The sequence below is a fragment of the Glycine soja genome, chromosome 11 (genome assembly GCF_004193775.1).
Source record: "Glycine soja cultivar W05 chromosome 11, ASM419377v2, whole genome shotgun sequence".
Taxonomy (NCBI): domain Eukaryota; kingdom Viridiplantae; phylum Streptophyta; class Magnoliopsida; order Fabales; family Fabaceae; genus Glycine; species Glycine soja.
In genome coordinates, this window is record NC_041012.1 from 6,782,504 (window position 1) to 6,797,667 (window position 15,164).

The window sequence follows — 15,164 nt, forward strand, 5'->3', positions numbered from 1 at the left end:
CCAACGAAGACTAATTGTGAATTCAAATTTGGCAACTAGTTCCACAACAACGGCTGGTGGGAGGGCCACGTAACCTATGAATTGGAGAATGAAAGATTTGCGATGTATTTCACAGTGCCCAAGGAGCAATTGGTCTTTTCCAAGGAACAACTCATGCTCTACCGCGAGTGGTTAAATCATGATTGGGTCCCACCACTATACGGCTAAATTGCATATATGTTAATTTTTTGTATAATTTTCAATGTGAAACCATCAATGAGATTGCATCAATTAAATTTTAGATGTCATCCAACTCATGCATGCCTCTCTCTCTCTCTCTCTCTCTCTCTCTCTCTCTCTCTCTCTCTCTCTCTCTATATATATATATATATATATATATATATATATATGCACATGCGTGTATGCATGTGCATATGGGTGTCTTATAGCGTAAGCTATAAATATATAGTTGTCTTGGCTCTCACTCCATTCATTGATTCTTATTGTGTTAATACTTCATTTTTTTGTCCTTCTTCATTATTGATTATTGGTTCACTCGTTTTGTTTTCACTCTCCATTCTTCCATCATTCATCGTTCATCAAATAAAACGCAGAGTGAGCGATAATGATGACCACGGTTATCAAATTCTCGAGTTAACTCGCTAATTCTTGAGAGTTTACGAGTCCACTTACCCTCTGCGAGTTGACTCGTGTGCACACTCTCTTTTTAGTAGACTTTATAAACTCTAAGTAAACTCGGTAGACTCTCGAGTTTACCACCGAGTCAACGAGTCAGCAAGTTAAAAAAATTCCTGAATAAAAAAATTCTCACATTTAATAAAATTAAACTTTTGTTCTCTAATAACATCAAACCCTCAATGAGAATGATCTACTACTACTTTAACATTTGCAAGTTATTATCTAATAGTGATGCATTACTAGACTTGGTTATTTAAGTATTGTGAAATTTATGATTTACTATTTTACTTTACTATATTGTTTAAATGTTTAATTGGTATGCTACTTATAAACATTTTGTTATTATTTTTATTTAAAGTGGATTCTTACGAGTTTATGAGTTAAGTTTACGAGTCGAGTTTATGGAACTCTCACGAGTTTAATAAATTAAACTCATGAATTTGATAACTTTAAGTCAAAAATATTGTTTCATGTGGCATACATAAAAAAAACCACAATACGAGTACAACATCTCGGCCAACAAGGTCAACTTGCCTTTCGATCATGTTTGGCTTAAGTGGAGTGACCATGAGCAGAGGTTTATTCACCCACGGACTCATGTGAAGCTTCAAATTATCTTCACTATTTCATACTTAATTTTTTTCTTTTTTTCCCTTTTATTTTTATTATTTTATAAAGACTTGAAGTGAATTGAAAAAATAAATAACATGTGACTTGTATCAAGTTTTCTTTTTTTGAAAAAGACTTATATCAAGTTGTTACAATAAAAAATATTAACAAGTAATTGTGTCTTTATTTATAGGTTCTATTGTTCAACATTTTCTCTTATTTAATTTTTATTTTTATTTATAATTTATATCAAATATATTACCTATTTTATCAATGGAGAGGGAAATATTATAATTACATAATTATAAATTATTGCTAAATTATTTTTACACTCACAAGGTTAGTTGATTAATATAAAATAATAAATTACAATGATCGTTCTTATGATTTATTTTTATTACACTGGACATCCTTATTTTTTTAATCCTCCAAGATATATATCATAATTGTTGATTTTTCGTTTCACTGACCACCCTTTAATGTTTTTTTAGTTAATTACAATGATTATTTCTATGTTTTGCTTTTATTATACTAGTCACCTTTTTCTTTTTTGACATTACTTTTAATCTCATTTGTTAACTTAATGAAACTTTTGCTAGTAAATTTAATAAAAGAAGGAAAAAAAGACATTTATTTATGAAAGAAAAACAAAGGCAAAATAAAATGATTTTTAAATAGTGACATGAAGAATTTTGTTGGTACACATTTGAATACTTAATTACATGTAATTTTTTGGGTTTATTTAATTAATTTTTAAATATTGATTCAGCTTGTTGAAATGTAATGTGAACTATTTTACGGATATGTATTTCTTGATAGTCATTTTAATATAAAACAATTATAAAGTTAAAAAGAACATTTCAAAAAACAAAAATCATTTAAAACCATTTGCTCCTCACGTGACGGTCTCGAACTAATGCTCCTCATGTCTAAAACATCAAAGGGTAGTTTAAAAAAAACATCAAAAGATGGTTAATGAAACAAAAAATCAACAATTAAGATATTTTTTGTAGGTTAAAAAAAAGCAACGATGCCCACTATAATAAAAACAAATCATAAAGAGGGGTCATTATAATTTACTTTTAAAGCAACACCTAAAAAAAGAAGGATGACAAATATAATAAAACAAATCACATAATGGTCAATGTAATCAACTTAAAAAAAAAACATGAAAGAATGACCGATAAATTGAAAAATCAACAATTATGATATTTCATACAGGGTTTAAAAGAATAAGAGTGTCCTCTGTAATAACAAAGAAACCATGAAAATGATCATTATAATTTATTCATATAAAAAATAATAATTAATATTCCATTAATTTTTTTTTATAGATTTTACCTCATGTTCTAATATTTTTAGATACGGCCTTGTATTTATATAGAATTAATTAATAATTTTATTACAAGATAATTAATAATCTATCTTCTTTTTATTCTAATAGTATCTATTTTGTTTAATCTATCTATTACTAGATTTTTTTAAGAGAGTTTGAGTGTTTTTATTTTTTTATCTAATTAAAATTATAATTTTATTTTAAATGTGATTTTTTTATTTAATGGAAATAAACTATTAATCAATGTAATATTAATCTTTATTTTGTCAAAAAATATATTTCTATGTATAAGAAAGCGTATTAAAGCGTCAACGGTCCCACTAAATATTAAACTATGACCAAGTTGTGCCAAAAGCCTAAAAGAAAATGAAATTAATTCTAAAGCTTATCACGAATCGGAAACAACTGTATTAGGCCACATGCTAAAGCTAAAAGACCACATGCAAATACAATAATACATCATAACATCAACGTTGGAGCAGTGGTTATATATGTTATGATATTATTATCTTCAAAATTCAAATGGCTCTTTCTGTCAACAAAGGCATTTTTTTTCCCCAAAGAGGAAGAGTTAAAAAGAAGCACACGGTGCGCATTGGATTACAGGTCTTCAAATTAAAGACACAATTGTCATAAATTAGACAAACAATCTTACTAATAAGCGTTGTAAAGATATTAACTTAAAACATCAATTAATAATTATATGTAAAATATAATAAATAATACTTTACAATATTTATTTATTCAATAAAATATAATTTTAATCCTCTTTTTAATTTCTGGTTTTGATTTAGTTTCTTAAGTTTAAAAATTCTCACTTTTATCCCTTAAAATATCTTTCTTAGTGAAAGTTTATTAGACACTTCAAAAAGTAAAAAAGAAAAATTAAAACTAAAAAAAATAAACTGAGACACCAAAAATTCTATTCAAACCAAAATATTTGTTAATAACTAATCTTATATTAGTGTAAGCAAAATTGAATTCAACTCTCTTAAATTAATATCAGAGTCAGATATGTTAAATAGAAAAAAAAAAGATGATATTATGAAAATTAGTCTTCCACAAAAATTAGTGAATATTTTCTCCTCCTGCATAATAAAAAAATATTTGAAAATAGTTTTATTTAAGATAATTGTATAGCATGACTCAGATTTAATCAATATACTAATAAAGATTAAGATAAATAATAATAATTTATACCTCTTAATCAAATGTTATAGATTTTGGCAAAGATAATTGTATGGTGGATGATTTTTTTTTTCTTCATTCAATGTTATTTGTCAATATTTTCCAAAAGTAAGACTATATATAGAAGGTTGATTCTGAATTTTATATTCTTTTGCGTATAAAGAAGACAAAGCTAGAAAGCCCCTAATTCAAATCTAAACACAATAGTTATCACTTAGCACCTTCATAGTTCCCATCCTTCATTTCACTCGAGGGGAGACAATTAGCAACAGTTAAATAAATCAGCATCAATTAGTAAGATTTAAGAAAATATATTTCGCCATGTTTCCCCTTCAATGCAGCAACCACCCCATGTGCGCTTTCTCCGCCGTCACCGCCATCCTCCTCCTGTTCCCGGCGGCGACTTCCCAGGCCCAGATTCTCAAAAAGGAAACCTACTTTTTCGGTCCCTTCAACCAGTCCGACTTCACCACCTTGACGGTGCTGCCCAGCGCCGCCATCAACCTCGGCGCCCTCCAAGTAACTCCGGACAGCACCGGTAACGTCTCCCTCGCCAACCACTCCGGCAGAATCTTCTTCAACAACCCCTTCACCCTCTGGGATAACGACGACAACTTAAACGGAAAACTCGTTTCCTTCAACACCTCCTTTCTCATCAACGTTTTCCGTCCCCAAAACAACCCTCCCGGCGAAGGCATCACCTTCCTCATCACGGCTTCTACCACCGTCCCTAACAACAGCCACGGCCAGTTCCTCGGCCTCACCAACGCCGCCACCGACGGTAACGCCACAAACAAATTCGTCGCCGTCGAACTTGACACCGTGAAGCAGGACTTCGACCCCGACGACAACCACATCGGGTTAGACATTAACAGCGTCAGGTCCAACGTTAGTGTTTCTCTGACTCCCTTGGGGTTCGAGATCGCGCCTAACGTCACGCGCTTCCACGTGCTGTGGGTGGATTACGACGGTGACCGGAAGGAGATTGACGTGTACATCGCGGAGCAGCCTGATAAGGATGCTCCCATAGTTGCGAAACCGGCTAAGCCGGTTTTGAGTTCCCCTCTAGATCTTAAACAAGTTGTTAACAAGGTTTCTTATTTTGGGTTCTCTGCTTCCACCGGTGACAACGTTGAACTAAACTGCGTGCTGAGGTGGAACATTACCATTGAGGTTTTTCCTAAAAAGAATGGAATTGGAAAAGCGTTGAAGATTGGTTTAAGTGTAGGGTTGACTATGGTGGTTCTTATTGTGGCGGGTGTTGTTGGGTGGGTTTGTTGGTTGAAAAAGAAGAAAAGGGGAAATGAGTCTCAGATTTTGGGAACTCTCAAGAGTCTACCTGGAACTCCCAGAGAGTTTAGGTATCAGGAACTGAAGAAAGCGACTAATAAGTTCGATGAGAAGCATAAGCTTGGACAGGGTGGATACGGCGTCGTTTACAGAGGGACACTTCCCAAGGAGAATTTGGAAGTGGCGGTTAAGATGTTCTCCAGAGATAAGATGAAAAGCACTGATGATTTCTTGGCTGAACTCACCATTATCAATCGCCTCCGTCACAAAAACCTTGTTCGCTTACTGGGTTAGTTCATTTAATTTCTCTCTCTCTCTCTCTCTCTCTCTTTTTAATTATTTCCAATTAATGCTTGCATTTTATTTTCGTAATGAACATTTATAATTTGGTTTAGGTTGGATTTGGTTATCACTTTCATGAACGCGTCCTAAATTCGAGTTATTAGGAATTTAGGATCTAGATCCGTTAGTGGTTCTGTCCAGATCATCATCGTCATCCTTAAGGAATCTTTGAAACCAATCTACAGCATTACATTAGTTAGGGGCAATTATTGCTAAATTCTGTAGTGTCGGGCACGTATTCGCTGACAACGTTGACCAGCTATGGTTTTCTTGATCATCCATCCTTGTGCATTCAAATACTGAACGTGGTTGCACTTGCACATGCTCTGATGCACAAAGCCGAAGAGTAAGACTAGTTCAAAAATGCCCTTTTTCTTGTGGTGTTTGATCCAGAGTACAGTACCGTAGGTATATATGATTCCGTATTTGGGTCACGGATTCGTTTTGTTTCGGAAGTGACCTTAAATTGTGCCGTAGTCAACATTAACTGCTCCTGGCAGATAACCTTTCTCTTTCTCTGCCTTTTGGTCCCAGCCAAAGATGATAATGATGATTCATAGAGCCTTGAGGCTTCCTTCACCTACCCAAAAGTGCCAACTTAATTTTCAACTTTTTGTATAAGATGAATTTTCTAACATAATCTTATCTTATTATACGGTCAACTGAAATTTACTATCTTCTAGTTGAGGTCCAAGTCACAAGTAAATTAATTATTAACCATCCGGCCGGCCTAAATCTTTTAATAGTAAGATAAAATCCGGAAGTCATTATCTTATCTTCAATTCCATAATGATAAGGCATTACCCATATACCTTGCCTTGACTTACAAGCATTGCCAACTAATGTAATACAAATCAAACAAGAGGTCAATTGCAATAGTTTCTCTACGTACTCTTGTAATCTTATTATAATTTATATAATGTTCTGTTTAAGCATCTGACTTTGATTAAAAAAAATTAATGCAGGATGGTGTCACAGAAATGGGGTCCTGCTCTTAGTATACGATTACATGCCTAATGGTAGTTTGGACAACCACATTTTCTGTGAGGAAGGTAGCAGCACAACCCCACTAAGTTGGCCTCTAAGGTACAAGATCATAACAGGGGTGGCTTCTGCATTGAACTACCTACACAATGAGTATGATCAGAAAGTGGTCCACAGAGACCTCAAGGCCAGCAACATCATGCTGGATTCGGACTTCAATGCCCGGTTAGGCGACTTCGGCTTGGCGCGGGCATTGGAGAACGACAAAACATCCTATGCAGAGATGGAAGGAGTGCATGGCACAATGGGGTACATTGCGCCCGAGTGCTTTCACACGGGGAGGGCGACAAGGGAATCAGATGTTTATGGTTTTGGAGCAGTGCTTCTTGAGGTGGTGTGTGGTCAGAGACCATGGACAAAGAATGAGGGGTATGAGTGCTTGGTGGATTGGGTATGGCACCTGCATCGTGAGCAAAGGATACTGGATGCAGTGGATCCGAGACTTGGGAATGGTTGTGTGGTTGAAGAGGCAGAGAGGGTTCTGAAATTGGGACTGGCATGCTCTCACCCCATTGCAAGTGAGAGACCAAAGATGCAAACAATTGTTCAGATCATATCTGGTTCAGTGAATGTGCCTCATGTCCCACCTTTCAAGCCAGCTTTTGTGTGGCCAGCTATGGATCTTTCAAGCCCTGCAAGTGACCTCACAACACCAACTACAACAACTGAGTACACACCCATGAGCAGTGACACACATTCTATGCATGTTCAATTCTCTGATAGCAACTCTCTGATCTAAAACAACTTGATCCCCTCTTTGAAAACAACCTTTTCTTTTTCTTTTTGTTTTTTGTGTTTATGTTGGTCAGCCCTTCCACTAAGTTAAATTTTCTTCCTCTGAAAACAAAAACGGAAGAAAATTTATTCAGACTTTTTCCTTTTTTTAATTCTTAATTTGATTTTGATTTTTAAGTAATCAAGTATAGATTCTCTTGTAATTTCTTTTTTTTCCCTCTAATTTTGATTGGAAAGGAATGAAATCGGGGTGCATATATCTGTAAATTTTGATGAAATAAGATATTCGGTATTTTTTTACATTCTTATAATTTTTTGTTAAATCATGTTTTAGTTTCACTATTTTTTTTTAAAATTTCTTGTAAGGTATCTGGCTTTTATAAGGGACAATGTTTGGTGTTGGACGATCAAATGTTCGTCACAGTTAGAGAGATGAAGAAATAAAGAAGAAAAATGATAAATTTTTACGAGATATGATGTGAAAGAAATGAAAAGGGTGTCTTTACTTTACTACTACAAAATAAAGATTTTGCGGTCAAACTTTACTTTACCAAATTGCTTTCATCTCTAATCACAAATAAAGTTGACAAAAAGATTACATAAAAATGAAACAATTTCACAATGAATGATTTTAACCTTTTAAAAATATGAAATTCAAATAAAAAAAAAGTGATATTTTAAAGACCAAACAAAATATAATTTGGCTTTATTTTTTTATATTTTTCTTTTAATGAAGAGGCCGGGTTGTAAATCCTTTGTGAAAGTAGACTTTCCATTCAACGTGCATTAGTAAGAAATCCATTCCGTTCAAGTTAATCCTTTGTGAAAGTAAGATCTTCATTCAATGTCCATTAAGAAGTAAGAAATCTATATATCATCGAATACATAGAAACAAGACAATTAAGGTCGAGATTTAAAAAATTCACATATAGTTAAATTTACCATTTAAATACTCATTCAAACGTTTACCCACTCATTCCTCACTCGGAAGTCTTGTCGAGTTATTTAGCATAGTTTGTTGGTTACTTAAAATATGACCATTAATTTGCCCTTTCTACGCAAAACAAAGACATACATTTCCCCTTCCTAAGTCCTAACCTAGTTCCTATCATTAGGCCAAGCGGAACAACTCCAGGGCTTCATTAGTGGGCATCCCCTTGTTGCTAACTCTGAGTTTCCTTATAATCTTCATAATTAAAAGCTTGATACAGACGTGGGTGATCATGGTCCACCAATTCGCCTGTTGCCTCAACATAAATGTAGCAATTGAAAGACGTTTGCTCCCTTCCTTGCATTGAAGGTCCCGGGGAAAGGAAGGATTGGCAGAAATGAGCCAGAACCGTTCATCACTTGAAGACCACCAGCATTTTCGTCATCTTTGAGAATGGTTAAGAACCCTGAATCTGTGTGTATTGGAACTCCGATTGTTTCTGGGTTGAAGTTTATATTTGTTAAATTTAAACTCGCATAACCAGTCCTCGAAATCAGCAACAACTAGGCCAAGAGATTCAGCCATCTTTTGTCCTATGTTCACTGCTAAACGATGAATCTTAATTAATGGTCAAAATCAACAACCGTTCACACTTCAAAAAAGTCAATATATACGTGAAGTTGTCCGTTTGTGGGAACAAAGTAAGATATATAAACTATACCAAATATCCTAACCATGGACTGTAAGTAAATAGAGTGACGGATAGATCTTCAATAAAATAAATTTATTTATTTTATATATTTAAATAAGTTTTTTTTATAGGTTCTTTCAGACACCTCCAAAATCAACGTTACACTATACACATGGTGTATATATACATGTTGATTTTTTTTATACTTAAAGCTAATTTGAAAATTGGAGATCAATTGATCTAATCCATTCAATTTAGATTTTTTTTTACCACACCCACCATTCTAGTTAGAATTGAAGGCTGACCAGTACACGCCTGTAAAAGTGCAGTTATTCTAGTTAGAAAAGAGAAAACTAAAATTATTCTTATATTGTGTGTATGTGTGTGTGTTTTGCATGGCATGATTTTGTAAATTGTTACATCATGTTAAAGTGATCCAAGCTAAGTTGAATGAACACATGTATGATGTATCATAAACCTAACAACTACATGTAATGCAGTCATGTACAACAAATTACTATAGTTGGAGGATAAAATATGTTTTTATATATTATTTTATCACTTTTAGTTCCTTAAAAAAATTAATCATATTTTTGTCTCTCCTATTTAACTCTAATAGTTAAACTTATGTGACAGTCACATTAGTAGCCACAAAGAGATTAACATCAGTTAAACTTTTTTTTAGAGACTAAAAGTATAAATTAAATTAAAATGAGAGACTATTTTCATATTTTACAATTAGAAAAGAAACAGTAAAAGAAGAGATAGAGAAAAATGAGAGACAAGAAGAGACTAGAGTGGGACATAGGAAATGAACCTCTGGTGGAGCGAGTCATCAAGTTGAGAACAGAAAATCTGCATAGCTTGTGAGGAACACAAGTCATAGAGACCCAAGGCCTCATATAAAGTGCTGAATGCATTTTGTCCCACGTAACCACCAGAGCTTCAACGACCTTCTTCATGTCAGCCATGAAACAACCCCATCTTTCACATGCTTCTCTTAGCTTCTTGCATTCCCCTTCCTCACAATTAATCTTCTCCGCATCAATCACTGGAAAAGTATCCTCCATATTTCTTCTTCTATCTCTAGCTATTGTTTTTTGTTCTTGTGGATGTGGCAAGGATGAAGGGAAAAGACTTGCACTACTACACATTTATAGATACAGGGCAATCAATTCACACATCTATCTAAACAATTTTAATTAAAAGTTTTCTTCTTCTTTTTTTTATAAAAGAAAATTTAGGTTACTTGAATCCTTCAAATAGTAACCGAATCAACCTTTGTTTTCTATAAGTCTTTTTTTTCTTTTATATTTCATTTATTATATTAATAAAAAAAATTAAATATGAGAATTAAATATAACAAAATCTTACACCATTATGAGAATTAAATGAAATATAACGGAGTCTTACACCATTTGTCAATATAAGTTATTCATAAATGTTAATATGCTAATTTAGAGATTACCTAACATAGATATTAATTTGCTATTTTAGAAATTACCTATATTAATACTAAGGTTCTAACATAAGGAACGGAAGTCAAATTCATATTGTTGTTTCTTACTAATCGAATCCATCTTTTTTTTTTCTATTAGTTTTTCTTTTATATTTCATTTATTATATTCATGGATGTTAATATACCATTTTAGAGATCGCCTTTATTAATACATTCCTTTTGGAGCCAATTTTGAATTGTCTGCTCTTAATTGTAAAAATCGGGGGACAATGACATAAGGGAGGGTCTGTCTGGTAGCATCTTTCCTTTTCTGCACTCTTAATCCTGATAATTGATACATGCTAGAACAATTGTTTTGGATTTCAGATCTCTGGCTAATCTAAGTACTTTGATATATTGTGTCTGCTTAGTGTAAAGTTTGGAAATATTTTTGGCAAAATTAATTTCAAATTCTGGAAGCCATGTACTCAATATAGTGCAAAGTACATGTTTATTTTCGAATGTGTAGTTTTATTAGAAAATGCAAAAGGATGATATCTTCAAAAGATTAGGACTATTATTTGTTGCGTATGGGTCTACGCTATCATTTATCAATACGGGGTTACAAATTCAACCCAAGAGGCCAAGGCCTATCAATCGATCATTAGCAAGTGCAAAAGGGAAATTGTTCCTTTTTTTTTTACTGTTGACACCTGACAGGAAATTCAAAAGGACTCCTTTTCTGTCTTCCAATTTATCCCTCCCTTTCATTATTTGAATATAAAAAATTGAGTTAATATTTTATAATGCATGTAATTATTATATATATTTTTTAGTTAATGTAACTTTACTTAAATTATGATTCGCACTTTCTCTCTTAATTAATCTCTTACGTTACTTCACCTTTCTTCTTTAAGTTAGACAAGGAACATTAAGACAAATAACCTTGTTTGAAGAAATAATAGCATCTTAAATTTTCATGGTACTCCTCCTCCATACACATCATAACGTAAAATAAGCAATTATCATTAAAGTTGGTTATTTCTCTCAATATTTTTTCTCTTTTTATCACGTAAATATTTAAAAACAACTATTTACTAGAAAATACAGAAAGAAAAAAAACTCATTAGGTGAGATGCAACGTTTTATGTAAAACTTAAAAACAGTTTTAATATTAATGACTTGTGCGGAATAAAATGATCACACATTTAAAGAAAAGAAGAAAAAAGCCCACAAGAAGTACTTAATATATATTCTCAAACTGTATAACTGATTTTTTTTCTTAATTTATGTCCTGAAAGTGATTCGAACTAATTAAAGAGATAATTAAATTTAATTGATATGCTTCCTTGACCTTTGACCCCACACCAATGAAGACAGACTTAACCAGTTAACGATTTTTGTGTGCGGGAAAGACGCTATATGTCTTGTGTGTGCTTGCCACCGCCATACCAGTAGAGCTAATCTTTATTCTCTTTCTTCTGTTTTTCTTGTTTAAAAAATACACTACCACTCGTGCTTGTCTCTTTCTTTATTTCATCAGTTTTAGTCTAGTTCAAAAAATACACTACGTACAGTGAATCAGTGATGGTTACCTGACACGTTCATCCTTGTCCACGAGAAAATTAGTTATTACATCAATCAATAATCTATAAACATTTTAGAACATATATGGGATCGAATTTTAAATGTTAGAATTGATCATACTATTGTTGATGAAAACTGGATTGAATTGTCAATTGTGCTAGGCGGGCATGGGGTCATTTTTTTTATCAATGAAATTCAATGGGAATATCTTTATAAGTTCATTTGAATTCGAAAGTTTACCTAACCATTCCTCCCTCATAAGGTGTCGTTGAGTTATTTAGCAGTTGGTCACTTATTTCCCCCATTAATTGGCAAAAAAAGACATAAATATCTGAAAAGTGGGGGTATTATTTTCCCAATTAAATAAATCCTAGTTGCTATGACTAGGCCAAGCGTAATAACTCCAGGGCTTCACCAGTGTGCATCTTATTGCTAATTCTGAGCTTCCTGTAGTCTTCATAAATAAAAGGTTGATACAAACGTGGGTGATCATGGTCCACCAATTCTGCTGGGGCCTCAACATTCCTATTCCTGGGTGCTATCATAAATGTAGCAATTGAAAAACGTTTGGTCGCTTCCTTGCATTGTACCCGGTGTGTCAAATTGCAAAACCTTCCATTGCTCCACACCTGCATATGCATATGCATACATTTATTAAAATTTCAATAATACCACAAGTGCAATTGTTTTTATAATCTATGGCTAACCAGTCTCATAAGAGTATTAATTAAGAAATAAATAAAAATTATAAAAATCATAAGGAAATGTAAAAAATATTATAAGTAGTATAATTACATGCATCTCAATAAAAAAAATTTATTTTAAATTTCTTAATTAATCAGAATGCCATGTAGCATTTTGCAGCCTTTAAGGTGTGTTCATTTGCATAGAAAGAAAGTGAAAAGAAAAAAAAGTAAATAATAAAATAATATAAAATTCATATTTGTTTACACACAAGTTTAATTAAAAAATTTCATCATGATTTACTTTATTTTCATTTCTTGAGTGTGTATTGAACCGGCCTTTAATCTAAACTGATTGTCATATACTTACACGAGCAATATCTCCAAGATTGACTAGAAGGGATCCAGGGAAAAGAGGGATTGGCACAAAAGAAGTAGAACTGTGGAGCACTTCAAGGCCTCCAACATTTTCATCATCTTGAAGAATAGTTAGGAAGCCTGAATCAGTGTGTATTTGAACACCAGTGGACCCTACCGCTTCTGGGGCGAAGTTATATTTGTTAATTCTGAACTGGCATGGCCAGTCCTCAAAATCAGCAACTAGTACGCCTAGAGATTCAGCCATTTTTTGTCCTATTTTCACTGCCAAACCATGAATGGCTTGGCCATATGCCTCCAATATTTGCCTGTCAAAATCAACCCAAAAAAGCCAATACCAAGTTCAAGTTGTCCCTTTGTGTACTATACAGTGTGCTATATCAAAACCATGGACGGCAAAAGAAATGAGGGATCACGTCTGTTGCTTCCATTAAATACATACTTAATAGACGTTTATTACATGAATATTTATGTAATGGATTTAATTATAAGCTCTATTCAAATAAATTTTACCCAAATCATGAGTTATTTTTTTTAATCATGTTGATTAAATCTAACATTACCACCAAGTAAATCCAGAAAAGAAGATGAGAGAGATCGAGGCATAGAGGAAGTGAAACAAACCTCTGGTGGTGTGAAGCATCAAGCTGAGAGCAGAAATTGTGCATAGCCTGTGATGAACCCAAGTCATAGAGGCCCAAGGCTTCATAGAAAGGGTTGACTTTGCTTGGTGCCATGTAACCACTGCCAGCAATGACTTCTGTGTTGCGCTTCTTGATCTCCATAGGAAGATCAAGAAGAGCTTCAATGACTTTTTTCATGTCAGCCATGAGGGTTGCAGGAATAGAGTGGTTAATGATCCTGAAACAACCCCATCTTTCACATGCTTCTCTTAGCTTCTTGCATTCTCCTTCATCAGAATTAATCTTCTCCACATCAATCACTGGAATGGTCTCCTCCATAGTTCTACTTCTATCTCTATTGCTTTTTTCTTTTTCTTGTTGTAACTAATTTTAATTTTGATTTGATTAGCATGTGTGTGCTTAATTAAAGATGGGGGAAAATGACTTTGACCGTCCTGATAGAATCTTTCCTTTTTCTATTTTTTTAATCTTCTTAATCTTGAGTTGGAAGCATATTTCTTTTTATTCACAAATATTAATTGTCAATTTATTAGATTGTTAGTAGATGCTAATAACTTCTTTTTTTTGTTTTTTTTCACCGTCAAACCAATTTATTTTTGCTAGTACAATTATTTTGAGAGCTTTATTTCATGAACTATTTAGTTATTTTTGGAAATAGATGATAAAAAAATTATCTCAGTTTGTTGTAAGATCATAAAAAATTTAATTTTGAGTATATTTTACTCTTGAGAAAGATATAATCTCACGCTTCTATCTATATTTAGTTCCGACAAACGAGGTGAAGAAAAATTATTTCCATGTGACATGAATATTTTTTCCTGAGTAAAAATTCATATATACCATTTTATTAACTACTATCCCACTACTTTCTTATTATTTCTTCGTGCTTAAATTTTTTTCATGTTAAATTAATGTTCTGCAATGATTTACCGTCACTTCAATTTCTATATTTTAGGATAATTTTTCCTTCTCCTCCCATGCTCATTTTTTAATAGGAAATTCTTATTTCTCATCGTCGAATACATGGGGATAAAACAAGGGACGGCGTAAGAGAGCTTTTATAATAAAGATATTTTAATAATTATAATATATATTTCTAGGAAAAAATAATTCAACTAAACATGTAAATATGAAAATAATTTTAACCAATTTTAATAGTTAATCAAACACATTTTTAATAATATTATGATGTTACATGTCCAAAAAAAAATTTCAAAGCAAAAAAAAAATTATCTATGAAACAAACGTCTCCATTAGATTTTTGGCTAATTTACTTGATATGTATTGTGTTCTTTGATAAAAAATAATTTAAACAAATTATTTTAAACAATGGAATGTGAACAATATAGTGAAAATTGTATTGATTATTACATGTTTATATTGAAATGTGTAATTTTAATAGAAAACGAAAAAAAATGATATCTTTAAAAAATCAGGATTTTTATTTGTTGCGTTTGCGTGTAAAGTTGTTAAGATGCGTAAACAAATTCAATACATGTAGCACGTGCAAAGGGGAAATTGTTCCGGTTTTACTCCGACAGGAAATTCAAAAGTAAACCCTTGTCTCCTGTATATTTATCCATCGCTTTC

The 15,164-nt window shown here is 32.7% G+C and overlaps 2 protein-coding genes and 1 pseudogene across 2 annotated transcripts; 1 reads left to right on the plus strand and 2 right to left on the minus strand.

Moving 5' to 3' along the window:
• Nucleotides 1–3,957: 3,957 nt before the first annotated feature.
• Nucleotides 3,958–7,522, plus strand: LOC114376792 (probable L-type lectin-domain containing receptor kinase S.5). Its single transcript, XM_028335068.1, has 2 exons — nucleotides 3,958–5,390; nucleotides 6,409–7,522. The coding sequence occupies exons 1-2, from the start codon at nucleotides 4,133–4,135 to the stop codon at nucleotides 7,224–7,226; spliced, it is 2,076 nt and encodes a 691-aa protein (XP_028190869.1). The 5' UTR covers nucleotides 3,958–4,132; the 3' UTR covers nucleotides 7,227–7,522.
• Nucleotides 7,523–8,134: 612 nt separating this feature from the next.
• On the minus strand, nucleotides 8,135–10,002 carry LOC114373558 (annotated as a pseudogene).
• Nucleotides 10,003–12,037: 2,035 nt separating this feature from the next.
• On the minus strand, nucleotides 12,038–14,004 carry LOC114374510 (2-oxoglutarate-dependent dioxygenase DAO-like). The gene is made up of 3 exons (XM_028332168.1): nucleotides 13,555–14,004; nucleotides 12,923–13,238; nucleotides 12,038–12,498 (listed from the first exon to the last, which is right to left on the minus strand). Exons 1-3 carry the CDS (start codon nucleotides 13,890–13,892, stop codon nucleotides 12,253–12,255), a joined length of 900 nt encoding a protein of 299 aa, XP_028187969.1. The 5' UTR covers nucleotides 13,893–14,004; the 3' UTR covers nucleotides 12,038–12,252.
• Nucleotides 14,005–15,164: the final 1,160 nt, after the last annotated feature.

What these genes read in the sequence shown, in the direction of transcription:
- LOC114376792 (XM_028335068.1), top strand. Translation starts at nt 4,133, where the DNA reads ATGTTTCCCCTTCAATGCAGCAACCACCCCATGTGCGCTTTCTCCGCC. An exon ending in AAACCTTGTTCGCTTACTGG is followed by an intron (nt 5,391 to 6,408) that starts GTTAGTTCATTT and finishes AAATTAATGCAG; the next exon opens with GATGGTGTCACAGAAATGGG.
- LOC114374510 (XM_028332168.1), bottom strand. Translation starts at nt 13,892, where the DNA reads ATGGAGGAGACCATTCCAGTGATTGATGTGGAGAAGATTAATTCTGAT. An exon ending in GATGCTTCACACCACCAGAG is followed by an intron (nt 13,239 to 13,554) that starts GTTTGTTTCACT and finishes TGATTTTGACAG; the next exon opens with GCAAATATTGGAGGCATATG. An exon ending in ATCTTGGAGATATTGCTCGT is followed by an intron (nt 12,499 to 12,922) that starts GTAAGTATATGA and finishes ATGCATATGCAG; the next exon opens with GTGTGGAGCAATGGAAGGTT.